Below are 23,468 nucleotides of genomic sequence, written 5' to 3' on the forward strand. Positions count from 1 at the left end.
CTCCAGACATCATCAGCAGTTAGTTAGTCTGTGACCTCAGGTCTCCACCACCGCTACAGAACTCCCTTGGGGATAACTAGACACCACAAGGTGACCGCAGCTAATAGAAAAGAAAAGTTTCCCACTTTGACAAATACTAAGCCATGGAGGGAATATCAATAAGTATCTTTTCTTTGGTCTGTTTTCCACCATTATTTGTCCATGTGGTCCATCTTGCATCTCTTCTAAGATGCTAAATTGATTTCTCAGTCTCCAGAAGACAGTGTTTTGAAGCTACAGTCAGTGCCTATAAAAAATCTAGACACGCACATTTTTCACATTTTCTATGTTTCCCCTTTAAAGCTTTGAGTTTGTTTCTTAATCGCATTACAAATTAAAAGTACACTTTAGGTTAAAGGTGGGAAAGTTGTGATATTATTTGTCTGTCATTTCTTTTTACATCACAAAAACGTGAAATTTGAACAGGGGTGTGTGTAGACTTTTCATAGCAACTGCTGTATCTTGACTTTTAATGTTTGCATGATCTCCCCGCCACCTCCTCTCTTATCTCTGGGAACAAGCTGAAAACACACGCCATCTTTTAAGATATAAACACCTTCTACATCTTGGAAAACATCAGAGGCGTTTATGGCTTAGAGAAGACGTCAAACACAGACACATCTGAAGATTTTACGATGTTTACAGACCGCAGAAATCAAGAAGATTTTTATAAGAGTGGGTTAGTGTTTTATCAGGCCATGGAAAGAGTGTGTGTGTGTCTGTTGTTGCTAGTATGCTACCACTTCGTTTTTGCCCGCAACACTTTTTTGCGTGTCAGCAAGGTACCTTAATTTCCTTTTGGGGATTAATTAATGAAGTTTACTCTCTTCTGCAGGTACATGTGGAAGTCATCTTCTGATCTCTCTGTCTCCATGCGATAGTTCATAGCACAGGTGCATGCTCACACACACACACGAACGCACGCACGCACACATGCAGGCGCCCCGTACTCCTCTACCCTAGACTGTGTTTCCTGTCCATGCAGGGAGAGATAGCCAAGAAGTCTCCTGCCCTGCTCCTGTTCTAGAGAAAAGATGACACACACACACACACACACACACACACACACACACACACACACACACACACACACACACACACACACACACACACACACACACACACACACACACACACACACACACACACACACACACACACAGAGACGCACACACACACACACACACACACACACACACACCGAATTCTCTTGTCCTGTCCCCCGTCCTACAGTAAATGACACATTGTACATGCACGCACGCATCTCTTGAGAAGTCTCCTTTCCTACGTGACACCCTGTACGAGAAAGGGGTAGTGGTGGTAGATTACTCCTCCTCTTGTAGGCCTCCTCCTCTTGAGAAGTCTCCTGCCCTCTCCCCTGTACGAGAAAGGGGTAGTGGTAGTAGATTACTCACCCCAGGCCTCCTCCTCTTTGCCCTAACTGGAACACTGTGGAAACTGCCGGGCAGGCATAGCTTAGTGTTTCTCAACGGGGGCTCTACAGTCCCCTAGGGGGCGTTGGGGAGCCCCATGGGGGCCTTAAGAAAGATACAGCTTAGAAGGGGTGGTGCTCAGTTGCCATTGGGGGGCATTATTCAATTTGATCTTTTAGTATTAAGGGGGACGTTGGGAGGCTTCTGATGAGGTGAAGGAGGAGTTGGGGGGCTTATGATGAGGTCAAGAGGGCGTTGGGAGGCTTATGATGAGGTCAGGGGGGCGTTGACGGCCGGCAGGCTTATTATGACGTCAAGAGGGCGTTTGGCAGGCTCATGATGGGCTTGTATGATGAGGTTGTTTAAAAAAGGTTGAGAACCGCTGGCATAGACAGACAGACAGACACGCCTGCCTGGTAAGACGAGCAGCACTTTTCGGTCGTGCCTCGACAAGCAGAGAGCATTGTCAGAGTTCCAGACTTCCAGACTTTGTTTTCCTCCCACCCTTCTCTCTCCCTGTCAGCTGAATTATGGAGACAGCGTGCTCCTCTGTGATAACAGAGCAAAGCCGTTTATAAACATCTACCAGGTGACTCAAGGAGCCGTCTCAACCATAAGGAGCTTTAAGTCACAGCTGAAATGTTTACTGAAAAACAGTCAGTGTTACCATTGAAAGATTGTTTTAATGGTGAGTGTGCGTGTGTGTGTGTGTGTGTGTGTGTGTGTGTGTGTGTGTGTGTGTGTGTGTGTGTGTGTGTGTGTTACTTGTTTACTGTATTAATGTGCATGTCCATATGTTTTGATGCTTTATGTCCTGCCAGGAACTGCCAACATAAATTAGCCTGAGGCTAGCTCTGGGACACTGCCTGAAATGGCAACATCTATGCTTCAATTGTACATGGTCCCTAGTGAAAAATTAAACTTGAATCTATTTGAAATGAACGGATAGACAGTAAGGAGTGGCAGACAGACAGGCAGACAGGCAGACAGGCAGGCAGGCAGGGACCGGGAGGGAAGTGGAGAGGCCTGGACAAGCCTTTATGACTTGTACTGAGCAGGGCTTGACACTGGCACCAGGAAACCGGCCAAATGCTGGTAAAACTTGACAGTGGCTAGTAATGCTTTCATTGTCACTAGCCAATTTGGCTGGCAGGTTATTCCTTGGTGTGACATACGCATCATAGGCTATATTCTATTGTTCGCCCCTTCTATATCAATTGTTTGCATTTAAGTCCCCGAAAAAGCTCAGTAACTGAGTTTCTATTTGCTTGACATACCTCCATGTACAAAGCTATACACTCATCTTGCTTTAGCACCTCATCTTCTGAGGTTAGAGGTACACTACATGATTAAAAAAAATATACACGTATATATATATATAAAATCGGTGGCTAGCAGCGCGTGGCTAGCGGCGCTCACACACACACACCCACACACACACACACAAATAACACACACACACACACAACACACACACACACACACACACACACACACACACACAAATAACACCCACACCCACACACACCGCCCCCTTCCCTACCTGGAAAGACCTCTCCATGGTGATGGCGAAGTAGTACTCCTTGCGTGGGTAGCGGCGTTCACAGATGAAGACCTGGTTGCAGATGCGTCCCGCCTCCCCCGTCTGCTTGGTGTACAGCTTCTTACCAATCATCTGGGACGAGATGTCACGAGCCTCCTCAGGACTGGGGACAGACAGACACAAGAGAGGTGTTTAGGAGAGAGAGAGAGAGAGAGAGAGAGAGAGAGAGAGAGAGAGAGAGAGAGAGAGAGAGAGAGAGAGAGAGAGAGAGAGAGAGAGAGAGAGAGAGAGAGAGGAGAGGAGAGAGAGAGAGATGTCACGAGCCTCCTCAGGACTTGGGATAGACAGACACAAGAGAGATGTTTAGGAGAGAGGGGGAGAGAGAGGGGGGGGAGAGAGGAGAGAGAGAGAGAGAGAGAGAGAGAGAGAGAGAGAGAGAGAGAGAGAGAGAGAGGGAGAGAGAGAGAGAGAGAGAGAGAGAGAGAGAGAGAGAGAGAGAGAGAGAGATATGATGAGGGAGAGGGAGAGTGAGAGAGCGAGAAAGAGAGTAGAGTAGAGGAGTGCTTTATTGTCACAGATCTTCTTGTGGATGCAGGCAGGGAGAGTTACTAATAACAGGGGTTGAGAAACAAACAAACAAACAAATCAACAAGTAAGATGATGAGGGCAAATCCACACATGCAGGCGGCCACTCACGAGTACACGATCCTCACGCCTCCCTTCAGCCCGCCCTCGAAGGTGCCCTTCCCTCTGCCCCCAGCCAAGACCTGGGCCTTCACCACCACATCCTTAGTGCCTAGAGGAGAGAGGGAGGGAAGGAGAGAGAGAGAGAGAGAGAGAGAGAGCAGAGAGAGAGACAGAGAGACAGAGAGACAGAGAGACAGAGAGAGAGAGAGAGAGAGAGAGAGAGAGAGAGAGAGAGAGAGAGAGAGAGGGAGAGAGAGAGAGAGAGAGAGAGAGAGAGAGAGAGAGGGGGGGGGGGGAAATGGAAAAAAAGAAAAGGGACGTTCAGAAAACATGGGCACAGACAGAGAGAGAGATAAGCACGGACACAGACACAGACACAGACACAGGCACACACAGAAACAGGCACACACAGACACAAAAACACACAGGCGCACACACACAGGTCTTTAGTTTCTAGCAGTTCATCAGGAAGTGTCCCCAACAGCATGTCACTCCTCACTCACCCGCAGCTGAAACAGGAGCATTACTGATGACTCAGCTAAAACACTCAAGTACAACACACACACACACACACACACGCGCACACACACACTGCTGTGGAGACCTGCTCGCCTCGATCATAATTCAGTCTCAACAATAACACGCACAAACGCGCGCACATGCATGCATGCACGCACGCACGCGCGCACATACGCACACAGTTTGAGATCATATGAGAATGTTTTCTTTTCGACTTTGATTTAACATCCCAGTAATCGAGCCCACTGGCAGAGCCAATTCGTACTGGGTACTAGGGATGCACTGATACCACTTTTTTGAAAACCGATACAAGTACTACTACATTAATGTGTGTATTTGCCGATGCCGAGTACCGATACCGATACCTTTTACCACCAAAATGCAATGAAAATAAATGCATGGCCTTGTTTTATTCCACCAGGATATTTGCATTGTCCATTTCCATGTAGATTTAAATGTTAGTAAATGTATGAGGTGGCACTTTTTTCCATGCTGCTTTCAAGTCCACAGAACGTGACAAGATTTTGCATTGTTTTGTGTAATAGCAGTATCGTTCCTGGTATCGGCAAGTGCTTGATGAGTACGAGTACGAGTATAATGAGCAGTATCGGATGCCAGTATCGGTATCGGTGCATCCCTACTGGTTACATAGTTATTATCCAAACTCCCTTCCTCGACTTGCATATGTGAACTCTGCTGCAACCTACTTGACTCAGGTCACAGAAGAAGTTTCGCCATGAATTCGCTTTGGACATGATGTTGACCTGTTTGACTTAGCTGATCACATAGTAGCTTTGGCTTGACAGCCTGGGACATGCAGATATGAACATTCTAGGGATGCACGATGTGAAAAATTTCGGCCGATACCGATATCGATATTGCGGTTTTGGCCGATAACCGATATTAACCGATACTGATGTTTTTTTATTTTTTTTTAAAGAGATAACATTTAATACAGACTGACAATGATGCAAACAAACTGAATTTTTGAATGTCCTCTTATTTCCAAAAACACTTTTTAACTCCCTGTGATAAAATTAGATAAAAAATAGAGACAAACTAGAAGACAAACAATGAAAGTCACCGTCAAGTCCAATCTTTTAGAACCGTAACATATATATAAAAAAAAATCTGCGTTAACATCGGCCCAGTTTTATCCATCGGACCGATGTCCGATGTGTTGAGAAATGTGAAGTATCGGCCGATACCCATACATCTGGCCGATACATCGTGCATCCCTCGAACATTTCAACTGGTTCATTACCATAACATTAGCTCGAGTTTAATCGTTGAATTTCGCTCAAGTCACTTAGGTTGCTTCGCTCCTGGCCAATTCGCTCTGCTCGCCCAGTTAGCTCACCCTCCATACAGAAGTAATGATTTCCGGCGCTCAGTTAGCGTAGGTCGCTCTTGGTGTGCCCAAGGCATTATAAAGTTTCCCCACTACTGTCAGCCCAGGACATTTCCACATTCATTCCACATCCCCATCGCAAATGAGAAAATGACCTCTGAATTTGGCTTGTGTGAAATCGTACTCGTAAAAAAAAAAAAAAAAAAAAAAAAAAAACCCTCATTCCATCTGCACTTGTTCTGTATATTTCCTATGCACTTTGGTTATAAAGCGCCTGCCAAATGCAATGTAATGTAATGTAATGTAAATTAAATGTTTAATTAAACTCCTTTCGCCAATGACGTCTTACGATGTCATCACAAGGCCACAAGCACGAGGAAGTGCAGGAGTTTGGATAATGGCATTCACACAGAGTGCATTCCAATATGCGACCTTGCGTCCTGCACTTGTGCTTGTGGCCTCGTACCAGGAAGTAATATGTCATGATGACATCACTGACAACAGCATTATATTGCAATATCTCGCAAGAGCTCAATTGTAAAGTCATTTTCTCATTTAGTCCCCCAAAAATAGTTTTGGCTAGGCTGACAGCGGGGAAACTTATTTGTTTTCTCCAGAGGCGGGGTATCAGCAAAAAGTGAGGCCACAAGCACAAGTGGAGGACGCAAGGTCGCATAATGGTATACACCCACAGACTTGTTTCCTGGGCAGCTGCCATGAATGTTTCAAGACCTCTTTACGCTACCCATTAAGGACAATAAATAGGCTGGTTGGGTGTCAGTAGTTCTTGAAGTGTCCTGAAGAGGACTCTGACCCTGTGTGTGTGTGTGTGTGTGTGTGTGTGTGTGTGTGTGTGTGTGTGTGTGTGTGTGTGTGTGTGTGTGTGTGTGCTACGCTTGGCCTTGCCCTTTAACAACTGCTCACCTCTCACCTAATTCACTACCTTCGAGGGAGTAAAAAGGGACACACACACGCACGCACGCAAACGCACACACCTGTGGACACCACAAACACCAGATACACTAAGGACACAGGAATAAAGAACCCTTAAAGTGATACTGTCCCATTTTTTGAAATAAGCTTATTTTACACATACCCTTGAGTTAAATAATAGGCTCTTACCTTTCTCCTGTACTTCTAACCATTATCTAGTTATGGCAGTGCACATTTTACCTCCAAGCTAACAGTTAACATTGAGTCCTATGAGACCAGTTAGCCGCGAGCTGGTCTCATAGGACTCAATGTTAACTGCTAGCATGGAGGTCAAATTTGCACTGCCATAGCCAGAGAACGGTTGAAAGTACAGTAGAACGATAAAACCCTATTATTTAACTCAAGGGGAGGTGTAAAATAAGCTTACTTCCAAAAATGGGACAGTATCACTTTAAGTAAGATGATAAGTGGACTGCTGTGGATGTATTCTCTCTCTTCTTCTCTCTCTCCCTCACACTATCTCATTGCGCTCTTCCCTCACTGGCACAGGCCAAAGAATTTAACCTAAGTCAGTGTGTGTGAACCTGTCCTTGCTAATCACAGGCACGCACTCCCTCACTGGTACAGATTACAGCACTGCATGGTGTGTGTGTTTCTCTCTCTTCTCTAATCATGCCTACACAGTTGGTGCTGTTCCTCTTTTGACTATGTGGTGAACAGCGCCACAGGCAATAGAGATTGCCATGGTGACGTCACTGCCCTCCCTCACCAACTTTACTTTAAGGGCTGTTTCCGGTTGTTTACACGACTAGGATTGGCAGACTCAGGCTACTATCTGACAAGCTGTAGAATTTGATTTGCCAATTATGGGGCAAAAGGCGATGCCGACACATTTGTTCACGTGTCTTGGCAACCTCTATGGGCCTGGCTGTGGAGTTTAGTTTGGCCTGGAGAGGCCACAGAGAAATGGCCTTAAAGGAAGAGCCACTTCCTGGATACAAATCAAACCAGAGGGTTACGGCAGCCGTGGCGCAATGTTTAGGAAGGTGGACTGGAGATCACAGGGTTGCAGGTTCAAATCCCCACCCTTACCAATACCTTCCTCTATGGCTGAAGTGCCCTTGAGCAAGGCATCTATTTCCCACACTGCTGCATGGACTCTAACCAATAACATGCCACATCTGGAAGTCAGTTTGGATAAAAGCATCAGCTAAACGTAATGTAATTACATGGTTGGCACCAGGGCTCCAAATTAACACCAGCCAACCGGCCAAATTCTGGTGAAAATTCAGTTTGTCTGGTAGAAAAGACCAACTCACTTACTAGCCACTTTGACCCATTAGTGAAGGTGTATTTAACTGGCGAGATTAACATCTACAATTCATTTTGGCTGGCGATGAGAAAAGTTGGAGCCCTGGAGGTGAGATATGCATAATTTTACTCCCCTGAAGACGTTTTCTTTTTGGCAGCATCGGCCAGGCCAGCACACAAAGGGTCTCTGAAGGCCGACAGAGAACCGTGCCGATGCATGTTCCGCAACTATTCCAGAACGGGTGTGACGGAGTAGCCAGGCTGTGCCCTCCTAGTGACAGCTCCTTCAGCGTTGCCTCTAGTCAGGCCAAGGACAATACAAACACGATTCTGAGCTCCAGAAAAATCGAGAACTCCTCCCACTTTTTCGGGAAGCAAACAACCAGTAGCAAACCAAGGGAGGTGGTTCAGCCATTCAGCCGTTGGGAAATGTTAATTGTTATGCTCTTGACCAAGACCAAGACCAAGTCTCAAGGACATTTGAAAGTCGATGATAATCAGGCTAGGGATGGAGGTGTTCCTGCACAGTTCGTCCCCCTCGGGGCCTGCCACCTCGTCTTCTACATCGGTTCGGCAATGGGAGTCACAGTACGAGTGCGCTGAGCTGAGCTTAAGGACTGGTCCGATAGCCCAACGCTACCGCACTGTATTGAGGCTTCGGGAGGGCGGTTTACTAACGTTCCACACCTCACTCTGCTAGTTGGCCTCCGTTACACGGGCACCCCACAAGTCTGAGCATTGGGTCACGATGCAAACCGAAAAATACTTGTTTTTTTCCTCTACGAACCGTGACAACAACATGGACGTCAGCAGGTTCATCCAGGTAACAAATGGTCAGATATGGAAAAGTTGAACGAGGCTGGATCAATAACTAATTATGTGAGCATGTGACTAAATGTATTGTTACTTTTTCTTTTTGGCCAGCACCCAAATGTTCTCTGGGAGGCCAATGTGACTGACGGGGCCCTAACTGGCTTGCACTGAGAAGAATTAGCAGCACACAGCGAGATGCCAGTCTTGAACTTTCAGGCACTGTCACGGGCGGCTATTTTTATCACAGCAGCACCACACAGATTAAAGCCACTGGTGTCCAGTCTCCTTGGGCACACTGAGCTGACCAGAGGAAAAGAACAAGGGGAAGAAGTTTTGTATATTATGCCTCCAAAAGGACACAATATCGTCATATAGAGATATGCTAACTATATTGTGATGGTGATGGTTTAGAAGAACATTGCTGCCCTATAAAGCAAAGATGCAGTAACTGCATCAATCTGCAACAAACGTGGTATTGAGTAAGAAACCAGCCACATGTTAATAATCTAAACTGCTTAGGCTGGACAACAGAATCATTTCACTCAGCTCAGAGCTATGCGCACTGCAGTCACTGCCTTTTTACTCTGTAGGGCAGATTGGCTCTCAAGCTTTTCAGAACAAACGCCCCCTTGTCCTGACCACAAGTCTTCCGATGGCAATTGAGCAACCTGCTCTCTCAACTGCAACCTTCTCAATGCACTTTTTTCCATGCTGCTTTCAAGTCCACAGAACGTGACAAGATTTTGCATTGTTTTGTGTAATAGCAGTATCGGCAAGTGCTTGACGAGTACGAGTACGACTACAATGAGCAGTATCGGGTGCCGATAGTACCGACACCAGTGCATCCCTTGAAACACTTGTTTAGCATGTGTACAATGAGCAGTCATACCAAGGCATGAATGAAAGCAAAGAGAACAAGACAATGTGCATCATCATCGTCATCAGCAATGAATGAAATAAATGAAATAACCCGGCATATTATATACTGCTGCTGCTATAGCACTAAGAATAGTAAGGAACAAAATGCCAGATTGTTTTGAATTTAATCTTTAATTAATTAACCTTGACATGATATATCCTACAGCTGCTATTCTACAGAGAGGCTCCTGTTGTCATTGCCCTTTGCCTTTATCACTAAGGGACACTTGCCTGAATGCTAGATTGTTTTGAACAAAATGTTGAATGAAATAGCCTTGAGATGACATAGCCTGCTGCTGCTGCTGTACAGAGAGGCTCCCTATTGCCATTTGCCTTTATCACTAAGGGACACTTGCCTGAATGTTAAGATTGTTTTGAATGAAATGTTGAATGAAATAGCCTTGACATGATATAGCCTTCTGCTGCTGCTGCTGCTATTGGTCAGAGAGGCTCCTGATCTCATCTCATCCTTCTCCATCTCTACACCCTGGTCTACACCAAGGCTGATAATAACCTATTGCTTCGTTTTCCAGTCAAGCAATCACAACTTTTGCATTACATTACAACTACACTTACCTGATGCGTTCATCCAAAGCAGCTTACAGTTATTACAGGGTACTGATTACAGCACCCTGAGCAGGCCGATGCTCATGTAGTGTGTGTGTGTGTGTGTGTGTGTGTGTGTGTGTGTGTGTGCGCGTGTGAGAGAGAGAGTGAGTGAGGGTGAAGGACAGAGAGAGAGAGAGAGAGAGAATTTGTGTGTGTGTGTGTGTGTGTGTGTGTGTGTGTGTGTGTGTGTGTGTGTGTGTGTGTGTGTGTGTGTGTGTGTGTGTGTGTGTGTGTGTGTGTGTGTGTGTGTGTTTGAGTGAGTGAGTGAGTGAGAGTGTGTGTATCTATTCCTCTTACCAATCTTCTTGGCGATGGAGTATGCCTCGTCTGGCGAGCTGGCCACCATGCCCTCGGGTACGGAGATGCCGGCCTCCTTGAGCAGCCCGATGCTCATGTACTCGTGCAGGGAGAGGTGACGCCGCGGCTGCTGCTGCAGGCCCAGGGCAGACTGCTGCTGCTGCTGACCAACATGGCCGCCAAGCAGACCCGTCGCACCGCCCAGCACCTGGGGAACGCAGAGGAGAACGCATTATATTATATAGAGGAAGACACAGACAGACAGGCAGACAGACAGACAGGCAGGCAGACAGACAGACAGACAGGCAGACAGGCAGACAGGCAGACAGACAGGGCCAGGGGAGACTGCTGCTGCTGCTGGCCAACATGGCCGCCAAACAGACCCGTCGCACCACCCAACACCTGGAGAACGCATTACATTATATAGAGGAAGACACAGACAGACAGACAGACAGACAGACAGGCAGGCAGACAGACAGACGGACAGGGCCAGGGGAGACTGCTGCTGCTACTGACCAACATGGCCGCCAAACAGACCCGTCGCACCACCCAGAACCTGGAGAACGCAGAGGAGAATGCATAGAGTAAGACACCTGTGGCAGACAGGCAGACAGACAGACGGACAGGGCCAGGGGAGACTGCTGCTGCTACTGACCAACATGGCCGCCAAACAGACCCGTCGCACCGCCTAACACCTGGAGAATGGAGAACACATTACATTACATAGAGGAAGACATAGGAGACAAACAGTAAGACACAGACACAGACACAGACACAGACAGACAGACAGACAGACTGCTGTTGCTGGGCAACACTGGCACCAAACAGACCTGTTGCACCACCCAGCAGAGGAGAGCGGAGCAGACACATAGAGTAAGGCACAGGCAGAGAAACAAGCAGACAGACACACAGAGAGATACAAACACAGATTCGAATAGGGAGAGAGGGGGAGACAGAGAGAGAGAGAGAGAGAGAGAGAGAGAGAGAGAGAGAGAGAGAGAGAGAGAGAGAGAGATGTTCACACAGGGAGAGAGGTCATGAGAGAACTGCAGGGGTGATGGTACAATAAAACAACCTGGGGGTGTCTATTTCACACACCTCAGGGTACCTCTTCTTCGAATAACATTGGAATAGAAGAAAATACCTTTCACTGTGACACAATACACACACAATGTTAACTAGCCTACATGCACACAATCAGAAAGTTAATACAACTATCAAACACATATTGATAGTGACATACGTTTTCATATTTTTGACTCAACACTGCCTCGCCTGAAAATGAGCACTGTGTGTGTGTGTGTGTGTGTGTGTGTGTGTGTGTGTGTGTGTGTGTGTGTGTGTGTGTGTGTGTGTGTGTGTGTGTGTGTGTGTCTGACAGCTAGTTCTAGCCATGCTACAGGCAGGAGGAGTGGGCGAGGGGGACAGAGCAATGTAGTGCAGTGGAGCTCTGTGATCTTTGACCTGCCTGGTGTGTCCCACCGTGCCAAGCATGAACCACCAAAAATAACACTTGGGCGTGGTTAGCTCTGTATGATCGGGGGTATGGCTTAGTGACGTTAATTGATTTGTGTGCTGCATGGCAAATTGGTGTAGTTCAATGAGCTACACTACAACAGCGGCTAGCCTATGGGTGCTTCATCACAGGCAGGCAACACACTGGCAACATGCTAACGCGGTTTAAGCCATTGAGATGAGCCTGTGTCTGATAATATGTGTAATATCAGGTCGTGTCCTGACTGCTGTTTCGTGGTAGAGGACAGCTGTCCAGAGGCTCTGTTCAAAAAGACCCAGCACGTCCATTTATATGCCCCATTCCGTGGAGGTCAAACCGATTCATAGGCACTGCTCATCTGTCAGCACTTGCAGATCTCTGACTAACTTTCACACATCTTCTCCCACATAAAAACGTCTTTGAGCTCGTCAAGTGAATATAACGGTGTAACTCACGTCCATTCATTCTAGCATGGACTTTCAACTGAATACAGGGACGTTCACGATACTTGTTGATAAGTAGAACCAGTAAGCTAACGTCAGTGTCAAATGTGACCCTAGCTAGCGAGCTAGCTAACGTTAGCTCTTGTGTTCCATGGCATTTCAACCAATTATGTACGCTGGGAAAACTCGTAGACCACCAAAATTGAGGCAGACGTTTAACGGTTCCCCCCGACACCAACTAACCTTAGCTGCAGAGTTCAGAGTTGTCCTGGACCCTGAATTCCTCAGTCCAGCGGACAACCGGCTGCAAATCAGGGACGTCGCCATATTCCTCTCTCCACTAGCAGCGATGGAGAAAAACAATCCATTGACAGCGCGTGCGCAGAAACAGCCAGCGTCGCTTTTGCCCATGCGCGGTGGATTCATACGACTTCAGAGACTTTCCGTGTCAAGAAATGCGGCGCAATGATTGAAATAAATGTCAGAAGATAATCTTTATCATTTTGACCCGAAAGCTCCTTAATGTTATCACAAGTACGCCTGCTTTCCCCAGTTTAATCCAAGCAGTGGACGATCATCCTTGGTTGGTTCAGTATGTTCTCCCTGAGATTTATTCCATACAGGGGTTTACAGTGAGTTCTTGTGACTCGATTTCTTCCTAAACTGGGACATGATTATAAAGTTGTGAATATAAATAATAACAAAACACGTTCACAAGTTTTTAGAAACTACATTTGCTTTTATTCTTGACTTGTTTAGGCTTTCTAAAATGGCACAGAGCTCTGTTCGCAACTGCACTCCGAAACGGCCTGGAGTTGGTCTTGGTGTGATTGTCACAGACTCGTTGAACCCGAGTTGTGTGCTCTTGGGCAAAAGGAAAGGTCCCGTAGGAAAAGGCACCTACCAGTTACCTGGTGGACACATTGAGTTTGGGTGAGTGGAAATCGAAAGCCTGTCACAGACACTGGGCTCCACAGACTCCATGTGTTGAACACACACACACACACACACACACACACACACAGACACACACACACACACAGACACACACACACAGACACACACACACACACACACACACACACACACACACACACACACACACACACACACACACACACACACACACACACACAAGGACCGTATTAAGACATTGGTCTATACCCCCAGGCCGTACATTTGCATTTGCCGTACAGCTGCAGTCGTTGGACGGGCATTTTATGGGTAATGGGGGGGCACCTTGGCGGGGGGGTATGGGGTCCTCCCCCAGAACATTTCTGAACAATATTTGTTAAGTTGGTGTCTTGTGGTGCCCCCTAAATGGCTCTAAATGGTTAGGTGCCCCTGGGCCCTGCCCGCACTGTGCCCCTTTGGACAGACCGAGTACATTTCAACTCTGTCGCCCCAAATGCATGCTGTTCCACCAGTGGTAAGCTGTAACAGGGGTACTCTAACAAGTACCTCTTGCTGTAACTAATAGCCATCGAAAAGTCAACTTCCATAGTACTACACTTCTATGACACAACACAGTGCTTACTTGACTCGATAACAGCACATTTATAATGCCATGTTTTAACGGGTTACAAGTGCTGGTATTTATTTCTCCTGTGTGTGCTGTGCAGGGAGACGTGGGAGGAGTGTGCGCGTCGGGAGCTGCTGGAGGAAGCGGGGGTGGGCCTGAGGGAGGTGCGCTACGCGGCGGTGGTCAACTCCATTAAGCTGGAGGAGGACTACCACTACATCACTATCTTCATGCAGGGGGAGCTGGACAGGCAGCAGGAGAAGGAGAAGGGGGGAGAAGACACCACATCATCCTCACAGGAACCCAGGAACCTGGAGCCGGAGAAGAACGAAGGTGTGTGTGTGTGTGTGTGTGTTTTGTGTGTTATAAAGGGCATGACATGGGCACCTCCTCCCAGAACCCCAGGAACCTGGAACAAAGAATGAAGGGGTGTGTGTGTGTGTGTGTGTGTGTGTGTGTGTGTGTGTGTGTGTGTGTTGTGTATAAAGACAGGGGCATGGGCGCCTCCCCCCAGGAAACTGGAACGAAGAACGAAGGTGTTTGTGTGTGTGTGTGTGTGTGTGTGTGTGTGTGTGTGTGTGTATGTGTGTGTGTGTGTGTGTGTTGAGGACATTGGGCTACATACACTTCCTGTGTGTGTCTGTAAATAGTTCAGGTCATGTTGTGCCAGACAAGTGTCAGACAGTTGAAGAAGGTCAGACTCAGCACTCTGCCAAATAAGCACCAAAAGATAAACGAGAACTGTTTTGAGTGTCATGTGCCTGACAAAGATCAAGGGTGATCTGAAGGCTGCTGTTTTAATTGAATAAAGTTTATTTTCTGGAGATTGTTTGGCAGTGAGCAGACTTACCTTCTTCAAAAGGTGCTGTGGACTCAGGCATGGCCTCGAGCATGAGGATACACAGGCGGGGAGGACAGAGATGACCTGTCAGTTTCAATACACGGTGCACAGCGCATCACCAGGGCCGTCAATTATTAATAGTGGAAAAGAACAAGACAAGACGCAAGCAAACTGAAGACACAGGACAAATATGATCTGAAGAATATGAATTCATTATGCCAACATTGTATGTATATGTACACACACACACATGCATGTACACACATATGTACGTACGTACACACACACACACGCACACACACACATGCACACGTGCACACACGCACATCTAAAAAGCTTGCATACAGTAAAAGTGTCTTCTATGTTCCACGGTGGCGGTGGGTGTGTTGGGATATATAAAGTAGGTAGGTCTGCACACTGCGGAATATGCTCCAAAGAAAATAAAGTTCATTATATTAAAACAGCAACGTTTCGATCACCCTGGATCTTGGTCAGGCATCCTTCAACTTCAACTTTTGTCTAGCACCTGCAACAACAAGTGACTTTGGATGTGCGCACTGCACCCTATCCAAAACGAATGTGTTGGGATATACCTACCAACGTATGTTGTGTGTATTGTGTTTTCTAGGATGGCAGTGGGTGCGATGGGACAGTATATATAAAGTGTATTGTGTTTTCTAGGATGACAGTGGGTGCGATGGGACAGTATATATAAATTGTATTGTGTCTTCTAGGGTGGCTGTGGGTGCGTTGAGACAGTATATAGTGTATTGTAGTGATGCACGATATGAAAAATTTCAACCGTTACGATACCGATTATTACCTGCTTCTCAGGGCCGATACCGATACCCGATATGTTCACATTTTCATATTTAAGATAATATATTGATATAATCTCAGTTCATGTTTCCCTCATAGTCCATTCAAACATTAAAAAAAAAGCCATTGCCTGGGTGGCGGTCATGTGACTCGGTCATGTGATAAGAGACGCCAAGTCACAGCATCACACAGGCAGAGAGACTGGATAAGATAATACCAGAGACTGTCTATTATGAATTAGAAGAACATTTGATAATTCTCCTGGAATAATACTCCTAGATTCTCTGTCACAGGCTTGTTTTGCCTACACAGCCTGAATGAAAATATAAAGTAAAAGTGTCTACTCGGCTTTAACGCAGTTCCCACGTTTTCATTCAATTAATCGATAACCCGATCGGGAAAATATTATATCGAGCCGATATAAAAAAGCCCATATCGGACGATATTTTAGGTCACCGATATACATTGGGCATCTCCAGTGTATTGTGTTGTCTAGGGTGGCAGTGGATGCGATATATAAAGTGTATTGTGTTTTCTAGGGTGGCAGTGGGTGCGTTGGGACAGCTGTATATAAAGTGTATTGTGTTTTCTAGGGTGGCAGTGGGTGCATTGGGACAGTATATATAAAGTGTATTGTGTTTTCTAGGGTGGCAGTGGATGCATTGAGACAGTATATATAAAGTGTATTGTGTGTTCTAGGATGGCCTTGGGTGTGTTGGGACAGCTGTATATAAAGTCTCTCCTTGTGTATTGTGTTTTCTAGGGTGGCAGTGGGTGCGATGGGACAGTATAAAGTGTATTGTGTTTTCTAGGGTGGCAGTGGGTGCGATGGGACAGCTGTATATAAAGTGTATTGTGTTTTCTAGGATGGCAGTGGGTGCGATGGGACAGCTGTATATAAAGTGTATTGTGTTTTCTAGGGTGGCAGTGGGTGCGATGGAACAGTATATATACGGTGTGTTGTGTTTTCTAGGGTGGCAGTGGGTGCGTTGGGACAGTATATAAATTGTATTGTGTTTTCTAGGGTGGCAGTGGGTGCGTTGGGACAGCTGTATATAAAGTGTATTGTGTTTTCTAGGATGGCAGTGGGTGCGATGGGACAGCTGTATATAAAGTGTATTGTGTTTTCTAGGGTGGCGTTGGGTGCGGTGGGACAGCTGTATATAAATAAAGTTTCTCCTTGTATGTTGTGTTTTCTAGGATGGCAGTGGGTGTGATAGGACAGTATTTATTAAGTGTATTGTGTTTTCTAGGGTGGCAGTGGGTGCGATGGGACAGCTGTATATAAAGTCTCTCCTTGTGTATTGTGTTTTCTAGGGTGGCAGTGGGCGCGATGGGACAGCCTGCCGCCTGAGGATCAGCTCTTCCTGCCCCTGGCCTGCTTGAGACGGCAGGGATACGACCCCTTCAGAGGAGACCCCAACGGCACAGCTGGCACCAGCCTTAATTGAAGATGTCATTAATTAAAGAACTCATTAAGGGCTTAATTAATTAAGGAACAGCTTCAAGATGATGAAGAAGATGAAGACGAAGACACCAATCCCTCATTCTGTTGTCATATTGAAAAACAGGAGAAGAAAATATTGAGACGCTCTTTTGTGTTTTTTTTTTCTTTTTCCGTTTGGCAGATTGAATGGAATACTTGAACGATCGGATGATACACTGACTCCCCCCTCCCCCCACATGAACGGTTCAGCTTCTGTGAAAGTATTTCACTTGAAGGTAGCTCAACATCCCATACATGTCTGTCTGAGATACTGTAAACCATAAAAGACTTAAAAAGATCAAGTAGCCTCAAGTGCAGATGGAGGTCACTCACGTTTTGACTCACTATTTGCTGAGAAAAGTAACTATATTATAACAATATTGTTTGTTATTACATCACAGGAAAGTAAAGTTGAAGATTAAGACTCAGCCAAAAACAAGTTTATAATAGAGTAAAGAAGACTGAGACAGTTTGCATTACCACAATAATTAGGTTATTGGAATAAACAGGTTTTTGGCGTAAACTGTTTATTAAACTGTAAACCGCTTGTTGTTTACATGCAGTCCGTCGGTTGCGTGTGTTCCACTGAAGTGTGTGACACGAAACTGGAATCAAGGCTTTTGATTGGCTACTTATCATTCTAGAATGTCAATAACCTGATAATAACCCGGATTTCTCATAAACCGATAATTACGGCAATAAACCGATTATTATAAACGTTTTATTCAGTTCATTCAGAGCACTTGACTAACTGAAAAACTGTTTATTGATGTGCATATAACGGGCCCAGTGTCAAGGGGAGGACTCCCGACCCACAGATCATCTGTTGAAGGACTCCCCATGAAGGAGCCTCATCCACCAAAGGCCTAACACTCCCAAGAGTAGAACAGAGCACACTACACACAGACTCACATCTCACACATGCAATCAAGACTTCATTTCTGTGTCATTTTTTTGTGTGTAGTGTGTAGGTCCTACACATTTTTTTCTTTTGACCTATATGACATCTGGTGCAGCAATTAAAACTACTGAGTGTAAATTGACCGCAGCATTGACTACATTGACTTCAATGTAAATGTATTTATTAAGGACTGCAACCTGAACCACTGGTGAGCAAGTCTTGCTTGCGACTGTATGCTATTAATGGTTAAAAAAAATAAAATAAGCATATTTGTGCAAGTCGAACATATGTGACTGATCTTAAGTTAATACTTATTATGGTCTCTCAACATTGTTATTGTGCACTGGTTGGAATTGAACTGGTTAATTGCTGATATCTTCTTTGGTCAGATACGTTTAGAGAGATCCGCCTAGTGGCGACGTCAGGAATCGATGATCTTTTGCCTTGTGTGTTTAAATGCGTCATTGCCAGGCTGGGTGCTTACAGAGGAGGTTTGACCTACCAGGGGATCATTCGTCTCGCTTTATACTTTCCTTTTCACCATGGTGAAATTAACATTTAATGGCGCTCTTGGCCAAAAGGACCTGAAAAAGGATGGGAAAGAGGAGGCGTTGATCCCAACTGAACAGGTAAGTTGTTGTCCATTATGTTTTTTTCTTCCAACCTCTGACAATCAACTCTAAATAGAGATGTTATGATATCCATTTAGTTACCATGTGAAGCATTATCATGGCGGTGCTATTTATTTTATGTCCCGTCGTGTAGGCTATCCTTGAAGAAAAAATAAACAAATGTCGAGCGCAGCTTAAACAAATTCAGGGCCTCGAAGGAGTGTCGATTACATTGAGCTATGGTTTCGTCTTTCGAGTTGAGGTGAGACGAAATTATTTAGTGGACAATTGTCAGTAATTTATGCAACGCAGAACTAATGCAAGGAACAATAACATCCGAACATGCCAAAAGTTTGCAGTTGTCTGGTTTGTTTTAACGTGCACAACCAACAACACAGTCTGTTTTGACTAATCCGTGGCTCGGAAAATGGCTGACAACACAGAATGTACTCAGTCTTCCAGTTGCTCAAACATTGAGTGAAGTTGGAACCTACAACCTACTCACTTGCACAATTATGTTTATTTGCTTGCAAACAGCAGGCATGACACAAAACAAATCGTGTACTGTGTGGACTTTTCCCGCGGTCAATAGTCTGTAGGATCAACTGAAAATGTCGTGTTGTTGAAAGCTTCCCTTGGAATGTTGTGTTCGTCCCCGACCCGACCAGATGAAAAGATTATCTGAAACGTGTAAAGCTAAAGCCTTCACGATACCTAAAGCGGACTGGGTTTGCACCATAATACAAGATCGGGCTCGGCAAATAAAACAATCAACGAGGTTTACATTTTTAGAAGACATGTTCTCATATTCTGCCCTGTTATTTTGCTTGCTTTCTTTCTCTCTTTGCCTTTTTGAGTTGGGAAAATATGGAGGGTGAAAGCATCGGATATAAGGCGGAAGTCGCGCGCTCCAGTTAAAGGATCCGTAGGCTATGGGCTAAAAATTGATCTGTGAAACTAACATCGTGTTTTCTAATTCCATCCAAAATTCACACCAAGTGTCAGACAACCCCGGCTATGACAAATCCTCCCCTTCTGTTACTCTGTCTCTGTGTCTTGGCACCAAGGGAAGTCTTTGCGTGGAAGCTTCAAATAGCACCATCTGCCCGTGCTGAGTCTCATGTGAATTTGGATGAATTTGGCATCGATGTTGTTAATGAGATGACAAATGCTGTGTGTGAATCATATGCGGTAGACTGGAGGAGGATTCTCGGTGCGCCATCTCCGACAAGCGACAACAGTCGTGGGAGACAGTTTTGCAACATCAACTTCCGCTTCAAGTCATGCCTGAAAAGGGTCTCACTTGCTCTGGTTGCAGAGTGGAGTAAAGTCCACCAGGACACACCATGTCAGTGGAAGTACCAACAAAACTAATAACATTTAATACAAAGTGCTGTTAACTGGCCCTTTAATTGTCTAATCAAGACAAAGGCAAAACGTGAGAGCAGTGTAATGTGTAAACCAACCACCCACCCACACCCTCATAAGTTAATGGATATAGCTTGCATAACCTGTTTGAATCATGACAACAGCAGACATACAGTTAATGAGGAACTGAACTGGGATATCCAAACAAACTGAAGTAAACTTTAAGACTTCAACTCTGAATATTGATGCTCTACTTGTACCTAGTTAAAGTAAAGTTGGCCTACATTGTGTTGTCTGTCTGTCTGTCTCTGTCTCTCTCTCTCTCTGTCTGTCTGTCTCTCTCTCTCTCTCTCTCTCTCTGTCTCTCTCTCTCTCTGTCTCTCTCTCTCTCTGCTTTTCAATAAGGAAATAGAAAGGTGATGTTAGTTGGACTTTGGTCCAGAGAGGACTATGACCTTACATTCTTTGTTCAATAAAATGCCTCGCGTGGTGTGTGTGTGTGTGTGTGTCAGCAGCAGTTGCATGCTGACCTGCAGAAGCCTGAGCACCGGTGTGTGTGTGTGTGTGTGTGTGTGTGTGTGTGTGTGTGTGTGTGTGTGTGTGTGTGTGTGTGTGTGTGTGTGTGTGTGTGTGTGTGTGAGAGAGAGCGTGCCCCGGTCTGTGAGGGCTTCAGAAAAATACATTTTTGAAAGAGTCATCAAATGTGGGGGATACAGGAGGAAGCAGGGCGGCTTAGGGAAGCAGAATACTGAGGAAACACAGCAGAGAGAGAGAGGCAGAGAGCAGTGCGCGTGTGTGTGTGTTGGGGAAGCAGACATGGGGAAACAAGCAGGTCAGTTGTCCTGGGCCTGCGGAGAGAAGGGTGCAAAATCAGGTCCTCCTTTTTACATTGAAATCAGGTCCACATTACATTGAAATCAGGTCCTTATTACATTGAAATCAGGTCCTTATTACATTGAAATCAGTTATTACATTGTATCCATTGGTGACAAATTACTTTGTCCTTGGCCCAGCCAAAGCTGTGTGTGTGTGTGTGTGTGTGTGTGTGGGCAGACTGACATAACTTATCAGTTCATATACTGAACATAACATAGCAGCTACATCTATTGTTGTTTTATAGTTTGTAACTATGTAACAACAACTTCACAAACATATTGCATCTCTTTTTCCCGGGAGAGGGTCTTTTTAAAAATCTTTTTAAAACTTTTTATTACATTTAATTATCAAGTAAGTTGCTTGCACATGTGAATATTATCTAATATACATTTTCAAAAATGTAAATTCCATGAAAATCTGATTCTGGGGCCTTGGCCCATGCTTGTAACTTCTGTCATGTTTGGCAACTTTTAAGTTAACAAAAAATGTTGTTGATTCTTGGCAGGTTGGATATATTCCTTTTAATTTTATTTTTTTGTGAAATCACATTAAACTGCATCTGTGTATGAAATACAAATTCCCTTGCCTTGCCTTGCGCTGGCTATACAAAGGACAGTTTTTAGCCTTCTATGCTATTGCTAACTCACCTGTGGCTCACATAGAAAACATGTAGGGTTCACACTTCCCACGCCGAGTAAACCACAGGAACCATCAGCAACCACATCAAACGTTGGCAGTCATGTAACTTAGCAGGCGGTGTGTGTGTGTGTCTGTGTGTCTGTGTGTGTGTGTGTGTGTGTGTCTGTGTGTCTGTGTGTGTGTTAACAGAATGAGGTGAAATCTTTACCCAAAGCCAAATAGTGAAATCCACTATCGCAAGCTTCCATAGATTGGACCGGGATGTGTTTATACTGTATGTATGTACATGGGTAATAACAATTTGCAATATCAATGAGATAGAAGGTATGCCTCTCATCAATGCTGCAGGTATAGCATACAGTACTATCTATATACAACATAACATCTTAAAAAGAAACTCAACACAGTAGCTGACATTTCTATTTTGTAGCTCAAAATGTATTTATTTATTATTTATGGAGATTATTTATTATTGTAGATGTGGATTATTTATGTAGATAAAGAGTGCAGAGCAAGTGAAACATGACGGTCGCTGTGCTGTGTGTAGAGTTGGTTTAGTTTCTCTTTTTTCCCTCATCATTGATTTGGATTTGCTGTGCAGAGTTCTTGAGAAGAGACTGGGTGGGAGGATGGATGAGTAAGACGGCCGTAGATAAAGAGTGCAGAGTAAGTGAAACATGACGTACGTATTTAGCATAACATTCATGTTGGAGAAGCAGGCTGTGGTGTGTGTGTAGAGTTGGTTTCGTTTCTCTTTTTTTCGCTAATGATTGATTTGGATTTGCTGGGCAGAGTTCTTGAGAAGAGCCGAAGAGATGGGTGGGATGGATGAGTAAGACAGCCGTAGGCACTCAGTACACTGTGCACTGTGTACATGCTATTGGCCAATGCAGTAGAGCAGTGTTTCTCAACCTTTTTTAGGCGAGGCACCCTTTCATGAAAAATTTCAAGGCACCCAAACCAACAAACCGTAACATGGCATCGCACCCGATACCACACAAGGTTAAAAAAGTAACATATTTGGAGACCTCACACGACCTATGTTCGAAGTTGCAGCTGACTGGGGCAACCTATATTTACTTTATTGTGCGTACATGGCAGATGAAAGATTCCACTGACTAGCATTAACTTATCAATTTAGACAAATTTGTATATTGCACAATTTAGTTATCAGCCAAGTCACCCCAGGGTGCCCAGGCACCCCTGTTGAGAAACTATAGCAGTAGAGACCTACAAAGGCGAAGTGCAGTATCTACGCCAACATTGCAACTGAGAGAAATGCCTTCAAAGCCTCGGTATTAGGTTGGATATTGTAGTTACTGCAAATTTGGCTGAGCAATATCTCTAAAACGGGACACATCTGGACCATAAGGCTTTGTCACAAGATAAAAGAGGTGTAATCGTTTTCAGTCTAAACTCAATTTTGACAAAATATGTCGTTAAGTACTTTACCTTTGTAGGACAGAATAGAGGCCTACGTATTATTGGCCAATGCTACTGTAGGCCTACATGCGTATGTTAAACGCACATGAATTTCTTATACGGTCGGGGGGGGAGGGAGCCTCCAACCAACACAGCAGCAGCAGCAGCAGCATGTATCAGCTTGCTGAGTGTGTTGTGAGTTAAATACTTAGCTTGGAGCTCTCTCTCTCTCTCTCTCTCTCTCTCTCTCTCTCTCTCTCTCTCTCTCTCTCTCTATCTGTCTCTCTCTCTCTCTCTCTCTCTCTCTCTCTCTCTCTCTCTCTCTTTCTCTCTAGCTGTCTCTCTAGCTCTCTCTCTCTATCTCTCTCGCTCGCTCGCTCTCTCTTTCTCTCTCTCTCTCTCTCTCTCTATCGCACACACACACACACACCCTTGTTCACAAGGTGTCTCTCTCCTTTATCTAGTCTGTATATTTCTCTCTCTCTAAATGTTCACTCCAACCCTCTCCCTTTCTCTCATCTCACTCTGCTTCTCTCTCTCTCTCTCTCTCGCTCGTGCACATGTTCATTTGAACACTCTCCACTCCTCTCTC

The 23,468-nt window shown here is 45.2% G+C and overlaps 3 protein-coding genes across 7 annotated transcripts in view; 2 read left to right on the forward strand and 1 right to left on the reverse strand.

Annotated features, from left to right (window-relative positions):
• The window catches only part of sucla2 (succinate-CoA ligase ADP-forming subunit beta), a 20,680-nt gene extending 7,936 nt beyond the window's left edge, over positions 1–12,744 (reverse strand). Inside the window, exons 1-4 of the mRNA XM_063212433.1 lie at positions 12,635–12,744; positions 10,454–10,661; positions 3,712–3,811; positions 3,016–3,178 (exon numbers count right to left, since the gene is read on the reverse strand). Coding sequence (XP_063068503.1) covers positions 3,016–3,178; positions 3,712–3,811; positions 10,454–10,661; positions 12,635–12,718 — 555 coding nt within the window. The 5' untranslated portion in view covers positions 12,719–12,744. The remainder of the gene's footprint in view (positions 1–3,015; positions 3,179–3,711; positions 3,812–10,453; positions 10,662–12,634) is intronic.
• On the forward strand, positions 12,070–18,196 carry nudt15 (nudix (nucleoside diphosphate linked moiety X)-type motif 15). 2 transcript variants are annotated; one of them, XM_063212435.1, is made up of 4 exons: positions 12,070–12,154; positions 13,151–13,324; positions 14,014–14,246; positions 16,891–18,196. In XM_063212435.1, exons 1-4 carry the CDS (start codon positions 12,147–12,149, stop codon positions 17,022–17,024), a joined length of 549 nt encoding a protein of 182 aa, XP_063068505.1. In that variant the 5' UTR covers positions 12,070–12,146; the 3' UTR covers positions 17,025–18,196. The 2 variants fall into 2 exon arrangements, with proteins under 2 accessions (XP_063068505.1, XP_063068504.1); XM_063212434.1 differs by lacking the exon at positions 12,070–12,154 and adding an exon at positions 12,823–13,023.
• Positions 18,197–18,399: 203 nt separating this feature from the next.
• Positions 18,400–23,468, forward strand: part of itm2ba (integral membrane protein 2Ba) — a 31,334-nt gene continuing 26,265 nt past the window's right edge. For 2 of the 4 annotated variants that reach the window (XM_063212442.1, XM_063212443.1), the window contains exon 1: positions 18,400–18,589. In XM_063212442.1, coding sequence (XP_063068512.1) covers positions 18,503–18,589 — 87 coding nt within the window. In that variant the 5' untranslated portion in view covers positions 18,400–18,502. The remainder of the gene's footprint in view (positions 18,590–23,468) is intronic. The other 2 variants (XM_063212444.1, XM_063212445.1) reach the window with 1 other exon arrangement.

Source organism: Engraulis encrasicolus, chromosome 12, assembly GCF_034702125.1.
Source record: "Engraulis encrasicolus isolate BLACKSEA-1 chromosome 12, IST_EnEncr_1.0, whole genome shotgun sequence".
NCBI classification, from domain to species: Eukaryota; Metazoa; Chordata; class Actinopteri; order Clupeiformes; family Engraulidae; genus Engraulis; species Engraulis encrasicolus.